We start from the raw sequence: 13,327 nt of genomic DNA, 5'->3' as shown, positions 1-13,327 counted from the left end.
CAAAAGATCTCAGGTAGGAAGAAGGAACTGAGTACTTTGAGATGTTCTACAAAAATGGGCTAGATGTACCAACAGTATAGTCACTACAGGACACCACTGACTGTTCATATAGACTGCTGTATTTGACTAGTTTGCTTGCAAGGAGGTTATGGGGAGCTTGTCGAAGGCCTTCCTGAAATCAAGATATGCTACATCCACAGCATTCCCTGCATCTACCAAGCTTGTAACTCTATTGAAAAAAGAGATAAGATTAGTCTGGCATGACTTGTTTTTGAGAAATCCATGTTGACTTTTAGTAATCACAACATTCCTTTCTAAGTGATCGCAGACTGCCTCCTTAATGATCTACTCCAGAATCTTTCCTGGTATTGATGTCAGGCTGACTGGATGGTAATTGTTTTGCTCCTTTTTCCCTTCTAGAAGATAGGGACATTTGTCCTTCTCCAGTTTTCTGGGACTTCTGTTCTCCAAGAATTCTCAAAGATGATTTCCAGTGGTTCTGAAATGACTTCTGCTAGTTTCTTAACACTCTTGGATGTAGTTCATTTGGACCTGGAGACTTCAATTCATATAGAACAGCCAGGAATTCCTGGACTATTACTTTCAGGTTGAATTTCCCTTATTACCTCATTGATCGACTATTTTATTTACAACTCAACTTTCAGTCCAGAACTGGTCCTCAGGGCAGGTCACAAAGTAAAAACCATTAGAGGTTAAATAAATGCAGCTCTCCCTCATCCCACATCATTATCTCTCTTGCATTTCTACCTCCCCAGAGTACCAGCTCTCCAGAACTTGCATTTTATCAAACATGTGGTTTCAAGAACTCTTATATCAGCAGGTCTGTGGAATGAACACAAGGCAATCCAAACCTCTCATGATGCCCACGTGCCTGGCAAAAAAGCATCGGCAACTAATATAAGCACGCAATGGTTTAAGGACACAGTGAAAGCTTTCTTTCAACAATTTAGCAATAAGACCAAAAAGAAAGAGTCGCAGCTGGAGTCACTCTGGAAAGTTTCCACAAAAGGAGTGATGATAAATGTTGCCAGATGTCCCAGAGAATAGGTTTAATCGCTATCTTTTTGTGTAGTCATTCCCAGTATTCACTCCCACACCCCTTTAAATGCAACTTAACAAAGCTATGCTCAAGAGCACTTCCAAAATCATAGATAAATCAGAGGTTTAATATCAGGGATGGCCAGCAAAGCCAGCATGACATATATGAAAAAGAATATATTCAGACAGATGATTGACATATTTTGTTATGGAATGATTTTGCACTGATTTAAAAAATGCATGCTCTCCTGCAATCTAGAATAGATCATGATGAAAATAATTTGAATTACTTTGTTTAAGCAATATCCTGAGTGGATAAACAACAACTAATCCATGTCATTCATTAGTCAGCTGCTAAGCATTACAATACTTTATCCTATTGTTGAAACCATTCATTCGTATACCTAGCGGTGCTCCATATTTTACTGCCTTTAAGAAAAGTTGGCTTATGGAAGAGATTATTTCATAGACTGAGATATCATAAACAAGATAACATGTTTTTCTGTTAACAAAATGCAGACAGCAGATTACAGAGATTAAAATAAAGCACACAAAGCATGAGAAGATAAACAAATTAAAAAAACCAGAGAAGCAGAGTTTTTCAAAACAGCCACCGATTAAAAGGAAACAGTCAGGAAATGGACAAAATAAAATCACAGACTAAAAAGCACATAACAACTGGGAGGTCTTTGGGAAAGATTTAGGGTGGGTCAGGCTGCTCTAAGAGACATTTTCTCAATGGTTATGACTTACAGGCAGAAGATATGTTCACAGCTCCCTATGTTCACAGGCTTCTTCAGAATGCCACCACTGTCAAATGAAAAATAGCAAGAGATGAATTACAATCATCTGTGGTATACATTGTTTCTTTAATATTTTAACAAATTAAATTTACTAATATAAATTATATTTCCCTCTTCAATTAAAATAGCATACTCTGCCCTGCAAGTAAACAGCAGAGATGAGTCAATAGCCTGTTGTAAGGAATTTGCATAACACTGCAGATGAAATCACTCAAACCTGCTTTGATTTGGGCCCCTTCTACATTGCCATATAATTCAGATCAAATCAGATAGTTCACATTGTCTGCTTTGAACTGGATTATATGTGCATTGCCATATAATCAAGTGCTAAGTAGATAATCTGGATTTTATGTGGCAGTGTAGAAGGGGCCTTAGATACTTTGGTTGATAGCCAGTTTTAATCTGAATTTTAAACTCGTGTCCTGTGTTTTAATCTCTGTTGTGTAACATGTATTTTATAGAAATATTTTTAATATGTATCTTTTATAGAAATACATTTAATATGTGGATTTATAGAATCTTTATCATGTTTATGTGTTTTAACTATGCTGAAACCTTCCTCGAGTCACGAAGAGAGGCTAATAATAATAATAATAATAATAATAATAATAATAATAATAATAATATAGGTCCAAAAAAACAAGAAAACTCATGACCATTCATTATTCACTGCACCCTCACAGTGATGTTGACCGGCTATATCTGCCTAGAAGATCAGGGGGCAAAGGACTCTTACAAGTAAAACAAGCAGTCAAAGAAGAAGAACATGCCCTGGCAGAATATGTAAAGCAAAGTGAAGAACCTGCTTTGGTTGAAGTCAAAAATTAGAAACTCCTTAAAGCACAGCAGACAAAAAACCAGTACAAGAAAACCGCACTACAAACTAGAGCTGACAGCTGGCACAACAAAACATTGCATGGAAAGTTCCTTGACAAAATTGAAGGAAAAGCTGATAAGGAGAAGACCTGGCTCACGAATGGGACCCTGAAGAAGGAGACAGAAGGCCTGATCCTTGCAGCCCAGGAGCAAGCCATCAGAACAAATGCAATTAAGGCCAAGATCGAAAAATCAGCTGATGACCCAAAATGCAGACTCTGCAAGGAAACCGACGAAACCATAGATCATATCCTCAGCTGCTGTAAGAAAATTGCACAGACAGACTACAAACAGAGGCACAACTATGTGGCCCAAATGATTCATTGGAACTTATGCCTCAAGTACCACCTCCCAGCAGCAAAGAACTGGTGGGATCACAAACCTGCAAAAGTATTGGAAAATGAGCACGCAAAGATACTGTGGGACTTCCGAATCCAGACTGACAAAGTTCTGGAACACAACACACCAGACATCACAGTTGTGGAAAAGAAAAAGGTTTGGATCATTGATGTTGCCATCCCAGGTGACAGTCACATTGATGAAAAACAACAGGAAAAACTCAGCCGCTATCAGGACCTCAAGATTGAACTTCAAAGACTCTGGCAGAAACCAGTGCAGGTGGTCCCGGTGGTGATGGGCACACTGGGTGCCGTGCCAAAAGATCTCAGCCGGCATTTGGAAACAATAGACATTGACAAAATCACGATCTGCCAACTGCAAAAGGCCACCCTGCTGGGATCTGCATGCATCATCCGAAAATACATCACACAGTCCTAGACACTTGGGAAGTGTTTGACTTGTGATTTTGTGATATGAAATCCAGCATATCTATCTTGTTTGCTGTGTCATAATAAAATAATATAGGTCCAGTGGATATGACCTTGGTTCCTGCTTGTCCTGCTTTATTGGATTTTCTACAATTTGTGCATCCTACATATATGAGCAGGATCCTTGGAGAGGTGAAATTCAAGAAGTACATGTTGGATCCAAGCCCTGCCTGGTTTATAATAGCAGGCACAGAGTACTGGCTGAGTGTGTAAAGGGAGCAGTGAATGCCTCTTTGCAGCCCGTCTCCCGTATCCCTTCCTTGGCCAAGGTTCCAGAGCATTTGGTGGCCTCCTAACTTCAGGGGTTCCTGGATAAAACAACAGATCAGACCCATTTCACTCTGGCTTCAAGTTTAACTATAGCTGTGAATGTAAGCCATATCGGGTAAGGCCGTTTTTATGGTGGCCTTGCCCCGTGTTACCCTGGATCAATTCCATGTGGCGTTTGGCCATCATGGAGCCAATCCAGGACCCATCTGACCTAAGCAGTCCTTATAGATGTGCCCTCAGTCACACTGGTTCAGTCTCACCTAAAGCAATGCTATTGACAGTGGTCTAGTGTTAGCAGACAGTGCATGGGTTACGGCTCTCTGGGCATGTTTCCAAGAAAGAAAGAGCTGTTGCCAATGGGCTGAAATATGGTTGTGGCTTTGGCACACAGAAAGAAAAAAAAATCCCTGCCAATTCCTGAAATACCATGTTTCCCCGAAAATAAGACAGATCTTATATTAATTTTTGCTCCCAAAGATGTGCTAGGTCTTATTTTCAGGGGATGTCTTATTTTTCCATGAAGAAGAATTCACATTTATTGTCAAACAAAAAAAAGAACATTTATTATATACTGTACAGTAGTTGTCATCACAAACTAGCATAACCAGACAAACTGTGAATTTCTTGTTACTACCATTATTTCCATATACAACACTCTATGGTAGGTACATTTACTGATCCTGCATGCTCTGGTGTTCTGTTAGGCGGGCATACTCCTAAACAAAAACTTTGCTAGGTATTACTTTCGGGGGAGGCCTTATATTTAGCAATTCAGCAAAGCCTCTACTAGGTCTTATTTTTTGGGGATGTCTTATTTTAGGGGAAACAGGGTAAGATAACATAGTACCCCTTCTATACTGCCATAAAATCCAGATTATCAAAGCAGATAATCCACATTTTCTTTTTATGAACTGTATTATATGATTCTACACTGCCATATAATCCAGTTCAAAGCAGATAATCTGGATTTTATATGACAGTGTACAAAAAGGCCTTAGAACGCAATACTTTCTCCACTCAATCCTATCTAGGAAATGCCATTGACAATTTTTAGTGAACCAATCATAGGGTTTTCTTGTTCAGAGGGGTTTGCCACAGAGCTTTACAAATCTTGGAAATGTACATTATCTTAGGCCCCTTCTACACTGCCATTTGAAATCCAGATTATCTGCTTTGAACTGAATTATATGGCAGTGTAGACTAATATAATCTAGTTCAAAGCAGATCATGTAGATTATTTGCTTTGATAATCTGGATTATATGGCAACGTAAATTTTCCTGAGATATGTTATGTCTCCAAACATTTCATGGTTACAATTCACATATGCATCCATATCTCTTGTAAGGAGTTGGTTTAAACTCCAGTTTCCCAGTAAAACTGAATTACTGTATTACAACATGATGCACGTTTAAAAGTGTCACTGACATGGCATGCTTAGAAAGTCCGAGGCTGAGAGAGTGTGGCTTGCCCAAGGTCCCCCAGTGGGCTTCCTCTGGAGTCACAGTCCAGGATTCAAACAACTGTGTCATGAAACCCTTCTGAGCACAGAAAAGTTATGCCCTTAAGGCCTTTTCACACTTCATAGACTTACAGGATCCCATATTTATAGTTTTGAAGTTTGGCTAGAAGCCATATGATCGATCTACACTGCCATATAATCCACATTATCAAAGCACATGACACAGATTATCTGATCTGAACTGGATTATGAGGCCCCTTCTACACTGCAATATAAAATCCAGATTATCTGCAGTGTAGTCATAAAATTCAGTTAAAATAATGTGGATTATCGTCTTTGACAATCTGGATTATAAACAGTGTGGAAGGGGCTGAGTCTACACTGCCATATAATCCAGTTCCAAACAGATAATCGGGACTCCACATTTTCTGGATTAATATGGCAGGGTGGACACAAATAACCCAGTTCAAAGCAGATATTGTGGGATATTCTGCCATGATATGCTGGGTTATATGATGTGTGGAAGGGCCCTGGGTTATATACTGGTAGTACAGTAGAGTCTCACTTATCCAACACTCTCTTATCCAACGTTCTGGATTATCCAACGCATTTTTATAGTCAATGTTTTCAATACATCGTGATATTTTGGTGCTAAATTCGTAAATACAGTAATTACTACGTAGCATTAATGTGTAATGAACTACTTTTTCTGTCAAACTTGTTGTATAACATGATGTTTTGGTGCTTAATTTGTAAAATCATAACCTAACTTGGTGTTTAATAGGCGTTTCCTTAATGCCTCCTTATTATCCAACATATTCGCTTATCCGACATTTTGCCGGCCCGTTTATGTTGGATAAGTGAGACTCTACTGTAATGTAGAAGGTGCCCCTAATGTTTGTTTACCTATTAACTGTAATATATAGCACTGCCCCCGGTGACACAGCGGATTAAACTGCTGAGCTGCTTAACTTACTGAATGAAAGGTTGACAGTTCGAAAATGGGGAGCGGAGTGAGCTCCCGCTGTTAGCCACAGCTTCTGCCAACCTAGCAGTTCGAAAAGATGCAAATATGAGTAGGGCAATAGGTACCGCTCCGGCGGGATAGTAATGGCGCTCCATGGAGTCATGCCGGCCACATGACCTAGGAGACGTCTACGGACCACGCCGGCTCTTCGGCTTAGAACTAGAGATGAGCACCAACCCTCAGAGTCGGACACGACTAGACTTAATGTCAGGGGAAAACCTTTACTATAATATATAGCAGGCACTGGCAAACCTCAGCCCTCTAGGTGTTTTGGACTTCAACTCCCACAATTCCTGCCAGCCGGTAAAGTGGCTGGGTTTTCTGGGAGTTGAAGTCTATAGGGCCAAAGTTGTTTGATAGATAGGAGGGAAACATTTATGCTACAAAGGAAGTCTTTTGTTTTGCTGCCCTTTGCTGAAAGCGGCAACGCTTTCCCTTTTAGAAGCCCCGCCCTCCCACAGGCATGGATTTGTTACCATCGGGAGCAGCCCAGGCTCTCGCGGAGCCTCCCCAGCGCCGCCCGGGTCTCCTTCCAGGGCTGCTCCATGCGCGCGGGGGAGGAGAAGGAGAAGGAAGAGCAGGCCTGGTTCCCGGAGCGGACCCGGAGCGCCGACGGACGCATCGTAAGAAGCTCGCTCGCGCACGCTCTCCTGACCGCGCGACTCCGATCCCCGCACAGACTGGTTCAAACTTTGCCGCGCGCGCGCCTGCCACTCCAGGGCGCAGCCTCCCCAAGGCGGAAGCAGTCACTTGCAAGCAGCTCCAGGGGGCGGGGTCGGCCCAGGATTCCAGTTTCCCGCGCTGATCTTCTCAATGAAGACCGCCTCCTAGATCACACTTTGGGTGGGAGCGGGAAATGACTCACTTTGGGGAAGGATTACAGTTCCCAGAATGCCCACAGACAGCAAGCGGGACGTTTCCTGAGAATGTAGCTCTACACTTTTGACAGCACTAGAACTGCGATGGAATCCTTGGAACTGTAGTCAGCCCCAGCACTCTTTGACAAAGAAGGGTAACAAACTCCCAGGACCTTGTAAAACTACAGCTCCCAAGATTCCATAGCTTTGAAATTTTTAGTAATATCCAAGTTCCTGGTGAGATTAGATCAGCCCCCTCCTCCTGTCCTTCAGAAAGATGGTAAAGACCTGGCTGTGGGACCAAGCCTTTGGGGCAGTGCAATGAGGCAATAATAGGAAATCTAGGACCCTTCCACACAGCCATATAACCCAGAATATCAAGGCAGAAAATCCCACCATATATGCTTTGAACTGGATTATCTGAGTCCACTTCTATATATTTCAGTTCAAAACAGATAATGTGGGATTTTATTCAGCTGTGTGAAAGGGGCTCTATTCTGCTGACTGGAGCCAGCATGATGCCTTGAGTTAGTTTAAATACCTGATTTTAAAGCAGATATAGCCAATTTTAATGTTTGTGTATATTTATAGTTGTTTTCCTTCCATTTTCCCCAGCATCATTCTCTTCTCCAAGCTTTCCTGTCTTCTCTTTATGTGGCCAAAATACTTCATCTTTGCCTCTAATATCCTTCCCTCCAGTGAGCAGCCGGGCATTATTTCCTAGAGTATGGACTGGTTGGATCTTCTTGCAGTCCAAGGCACTCTCTGAATTTTCCTCCAAATTAATAAATACATAATTCCACATTGTAAATCCTGGACTATAGCTCCTCGCTAGGTTCGGAGGTTCTGGGTGCTGTCCTCCAGAAAAATGAATTCTGCTGCCTGTAAATGAATAATAACAACAACAACAACAATAATAATATGTTTATTTATATCCTGTCCATCTCTACCGTTCTCAGCCTGTGGGTCCCCAGGTGTTTTGGCCTACAACTCCCAGAAATCTCAGCCAGTTTACTAGCTGTTAGGACTTCTGGGAGTTGAAGGCCAAAACATCTGGGAACAGGTTGTGAACCACTGCCTTAAAAGGACTCGGGGCGGCTTACAAAACAGCAGCAGGACAACATAAAATGTAAAAATACGACAATAACCTAATCAATATAAGGTACACCAAAAAAAGTAGAACATAACAAGGAAATTTAACATAAACCGCATCACTCTAATTTAACTCTAATCATTTAAAATCATAGAATAATAAGAGTAGGAAGAGACCACATGGGCCATCCAGTCCAACCCCCTGTCATGCAGGAAAAGCACAATCAGAGTATCCCTGACAGATGGCCATCCAGCCTCTGTTTAAAAGTTTCCAAGGAAGGAGCTTCCACCACACTCCAAGGCAGAGAGTTCCCCTGTTAAACAGCTCATACAATCAGGAAAAGTTCTTCCTAATGTTCAGAAGGAATTATCCTTTCCTGTATTATTATTATCAATTTATTTCTATCCCACTTTTCTCCCATGAATGGGACTCAAAGCGGCATACATGAGGACACAAGTCCATAATACAAAGACTCTCATCCCACAACCCAACATCCATAATTCTGTCCATATGAGTCTTGAGCCTTATCTGACTGATGTGACTAGTCTTGCATATTATTGAGAAAGGCCTGCTTCCATAAAAAGGTCTTCCCTTGGGAGCGAAATGCCAATAACTAGGGGGCTGAACTTCCTCTTTGGGGAGGGAGTTCCAGAGCTGTGGGGGCACCACCGAAAAAGCCTTCTTCCTGGTTCCCACCAACCATACTTGTGACAGTGGAGGGACTGCAATTGATCCAAATGTCAGCCGCTAGACTGCTGACAGGAGCAAGATATAAGGAAAGAACTACCCTGCTCCTGAAGTAACCACACTGGCTTCCAGTTTGTTTTTGAGCGCAATTCAAGGTGCTGGCTTTGGACTATAAAGTCCAAAATGGTTTGGGCCCAATCTACTTGAGGGACCGCATCTCTTCCTATCAGCCCACATGAGCCCTGACATCATCAGGAGGGCCACACACACACACACACATATACACACACACACACACACACACACACACACATATATATACATATATAGTGTGTATGGATAGTACATATATTATATATAAGGGACATCACTTTACCGTGCCGTTGCATATTGGTACTTGAGCATTGACGGATTTTGGTCCTGAAACCAAACCCTATGGGATACTAAAAACCAGCTATATTTATTCTAAAGTCAGCCTCTTTCTCTCTGTTCAGCCACTTCTTAAAATAACAAAGTAAATATGAGCTGAGTGGCTTTTTAAAGTCCTACCCTTGAAGTAATTAGATTCAATATATTGAGCAGGGCTTGGGAACTGTTAACATATATGATTCCCCTGGGTTCATTCCTACATATATCTGCAATCTCTGAATTTTATTTTAAAAACCCCAGTCATGGAATATTGTAAAATGAAAGGATCAAGGGTTTTCTTTGGGCTAAGTCATTCACAACAACAACAACAACAAAACACAAAACTGGCGACAATTATTTCTGAACATGAGCCACATATTTGTGGCTACCAAATCTGCATGTCCCTAAGTAGTTCTCTCCCTTTTAAAAAATATCTATTCCCTGGCTTACAAAGATTGCAAGTAGTGTGTGGTTTGTTGCTGTACCTCAGCCAAATAAATGAAACATTGCTACTATGGCTGTTTGTGTTTATTTGTATGGTTGTAACTTAAATTAACCCATTTCAATAAACGTTATGGACTTACAGGGCAAATAAAAATAAAATAAATAGATGTTTTCCTCCAACATCAAAACCATGGCAATAATTGCAGCCATTGCAAAGCTTGAAATTTTTTCTGATATGCACATTTCCACTACACCGTATAAACAAATCTAAAAATAGGATGTATCTTAGAATTACAGGTGTATTTTATGTATTTTTGTTGTTGGTGGTGATACTGAAATTAGGGTGTGTCTTACACTCGATGGTAAATGTTGTTATTCTGGGAGTCCTCACATAGAAGTTATACTAACCACATTTACAGGTTTGGCTATTCACAGATTCACTGTGAGTTCGTGCTCCAAAATTACAAGCCTAAGAGAACATTTGCTATGCAGAATAGTTTTATACAACCAGGCCTCCCATTGTTAGTTTCAATTGTCCTTCTTCTCTTTCTGGTTGGCCAGAGAAAGAAGCTGGCTAGGATCTACACTGAGATTGGTCCAGAGTGGAGGCTATAGCCCCCCCCCCCCCCCCATGGGAGGGCCCAGCCTGGAAATGTGGCTTAATTCAGTTTTATATTAAACAGAGGAAACAACAAAAGAAGTACTTTCCAGGCTCCAGGTTCTGAGAGCAAACAAACAGGTTTTCTTTTCCATATAACCAAAGGTAAATCCATTGTCTAAGGGGGCAGCAGTAGAGCTCTATGTCTTGAGGCTGAAAATGCATTCCTGACTGATGACCTTTGGCTTGAGTTAGGCAGCTTAGTTTCTTATATTTAAGAATAAGGCAGAATAAAAGTACAGTTTATACATTTTAGACTTGGGGAACAGATACATTATATAAAAGGATAAAAGTTACACAGAAAGGGATATATATATATATATATATATATATATATATATATATATAAAGTTTTGGCATTGGATATCTAAGCATGAATATGATGGAATTATGCTTTTTTTCCATGCCAGCCAGATAAAGGATGTTTCAATGACCTTTGTTTTGAACCATGCCAGGGGCTGTTTCCCAATGTAAAACAATAGCTGGATAACTTGCTTCCTGGCCTAGGTCAGGTAGAGGTCAATGTTTTCCCATAAGTCAAATAGAACATATTTAATAAATTTATAGGAATAAAAGTGGAATAAAACATAGTTTATGTTTAGGAGGATAGAGAGAGATATATAAGTCTGGGGCTGGTGGGGCTTCATGCAAAAGAGAAGACGCCACTCGTATCTCATTCTGGCTTGTGGCCCTTGGAAAAATATAAATTCCTAACTATAAATCCCTTTTGTATTAGGAATGAGGGTAGTTTTGTGTGTGTGTGTCAGGAGCAACTTGAGAAACTGCAAGTCACTTCTGGTGTGAGAATTGGCTGTCTTCAAGGACATTGCCCAGGGGATGCCCGGATGTTTTCATGTTTTACCATCCTTGTGGGAGGCTTCTCTCATGTCCCGAGCTGGACCTGATAAAAGGAGCTCATCCGCATTCTCCCCGGATTGGATTCAAACCAGCAACGTTCAAGGTCAGCAACCCAACCTTCAAGTCATCAGTCCTGCTGGCACAAGGGTTTAATCCACTGCGCCACTGGGGGCTCCTATGGGGGTAATGGTGTTCGATAACTATGGAGAGGAAAAGCAGGGTATAAATAAATAAATAAACAGCACCAACAGCAATAAAAATAATAGGCCCTCTATTCTTGATTTCCTCTGGTCATCGTGGAAGACCTCTCTACAAATAACTAGGTCCTCTAGTGTGGTTTCCAGCAGAAGTTGACCACAGAGTCATGCTGGAAGACCTAGAAATTTCTAGAGAGGTGTTCTCTCAGGTTAAAAAAAAAAAGCAATTTTTTACATTTGTTGTTTTTCACTTTCTTGGGTATCCTGTATCCCTAGCTCCAGCTAATGTGAAGGGCTGGCTGTAAATAAACAAATGTGCAATAGATAAAAGTACAAAAATCATAGTCAGCAACCCTCAAGGCTGCATGACTAAATCCATTTGTAGCCCTGCCGTTCTGGTGAGACTAACAGCCTGATCTGATTCATTTTTATCTAGCTACTAAATCAACACACAAAATGTGGATGATAACTGAAACAGCAGGAGATTCAGGAAAATACGGTGGGAGAAAAAGAATCAAAGTGATCTTTTATCTTCTATGCCAGGCTTTGAACTGGATTATATAACAGGTCTTAAGGCAATTGTACCTCTTGAACTTCCTGATCCATTGAGACATTCTCATCATCATCATTACCATCATCACTAGAAGGTGCGGGAGATGTGACACCATCAGAAGTGATGACACCAAAATGACTGTTCATAATGTGTATTGTCCAGTGTTTCAGCAGAAAGTTATTGGTTTTTTAGAAATATAAAAATACCCCCTGCAGTTAGATATAACTACAAACACATTTTTCACAAGCCCAGCTTTAGCTTACATGCAGAGTATCAAGATACTCATAAAGCAGCTATGCTAATTTATTTTTGAATCTCCTAATGTGCATATGCTTTAGTCAGAATTGTCATTATTGCTCAATTACAATATCATGTGGATATACTTCCCTTCCTTCCTTCCTCCTTCTTTCTCTCATGCACATATCACATTTCTTTCCCTGTGACATCACAGATGGCCACTTCACCTAGCAACAGCCAATCCAGTGACATCACAGAGGGCCACTGTCACCTAGCAACAGCCTTTGTGGTACAAACAGATAGACAAACATGCCTAAAATACTTGAGTCCAAAGTGGATGGTAAACTCTACCAACCATAAGGAAGGGGGGAGAAATCTATGACTTTCCCAAAGGCAGATTAATAGACATTTAATCATGCTTTATTCACCATTGGTATATTTGAATCAATAGTTTTTGTCTCTAAAATTACTTCCAAGGATTGGGCTAATGTGTAGGATGTGAATGTGAGCACCTGTGTCGGGTGTAAACTCCTAATACTCCATAATATCAACCCCCACTCCCCAATATCCCACTCATTCATCAAACCCTTGTGACATAGATGTTTCACTGGCCATTGTTTTTGTTCAATAACATTTCAGGGCTCAACTCATTCCTCTGCTCTTTATTGCTTGCTGTTTTTAAAAAGATATGTCTGTTGAACTCCCTGCGCACACACCCCTTCTGTAGAGTGTAATTACTGAAGCACATAAAGCAGTTATAGTGGGGATTTATCACTTTCAGGTAGAAATACTATGAGCCAAATAAAAGATAGAATAGGGGTGCCAGAAGCAATTTATAACAGGCTCACTGACATTTCATGTCGCAAAGTCCTACCAGTGAATAAGCATCGAGTCATAAATCTACGCAAACGTGATTAGAGCAAGCAAGTTATTCTTGGAGGGAGCCTCGTCATAAAAGAAGTGCATGATGTGGAGCAGCAAAATTTGGTTGACAAAAGACATTAAAAACAGCT

At 40.8% G+C, this 13,327-nt stretch overlaps 2 protein-coding genes across 3 annotated transcripts in view; one reads left to right on the top strand and one right to left on the bottom strand.

Annotated features, from left to right (window-relative positions):
• bard1 (BRCA1 associated RING domain 1) overlaps window positions 1-7,057 on the bottom strand; it is a 72,893-nt gene extending 65,836 nt beyond the window's left edge. The window contains exons 1-2 of the mRNA XM_008113531.3: window positions 6,799-7,057; window positions 1,813-1,869 (exon numbers count right to left, since the gene is read on the bottom strand). Of these exons, the coding sequence (XP_008111738.2) occupies window positions 1,813-1,869; window positions 6,799-6,944 (203 nt within the window). The 5' untranslated portion in view covers window positions 6,945-7,057. The remainder of the gene's footprint in view (window positions 1-1,812; window positions 1,870-6,798) is intronic.
• The window catches only part of vwc2l (von Willebrand factor C domain containing 2 like), a 359,062-nt gene that overhangs the window by 321,535 nt on the left and 24,200 nt on the right, over window positions 1-13,327 (top strand). The window lies entirely within an intron of this gene.

The sequence above is a fragment of the Anolis carolinensis genome, chromosome 1, assembly GCF_035594765.1.
Source record: "Anolis carolinensis isolate JA03-04 chromosome 1, rAnoCar3.1.pri, whole genome shotgun sequence".
Lineage (NCBI taxonomy): Eukaryota > Metazoa > Chordata > Lepidosauria > Squamata > Dactyloidae > Anolis > Anolis carolinensis.
Note: the sequence above shows the minus strand (reverse complement) of the source record. Positions and strands in the feature narration are given on the sequence as shown.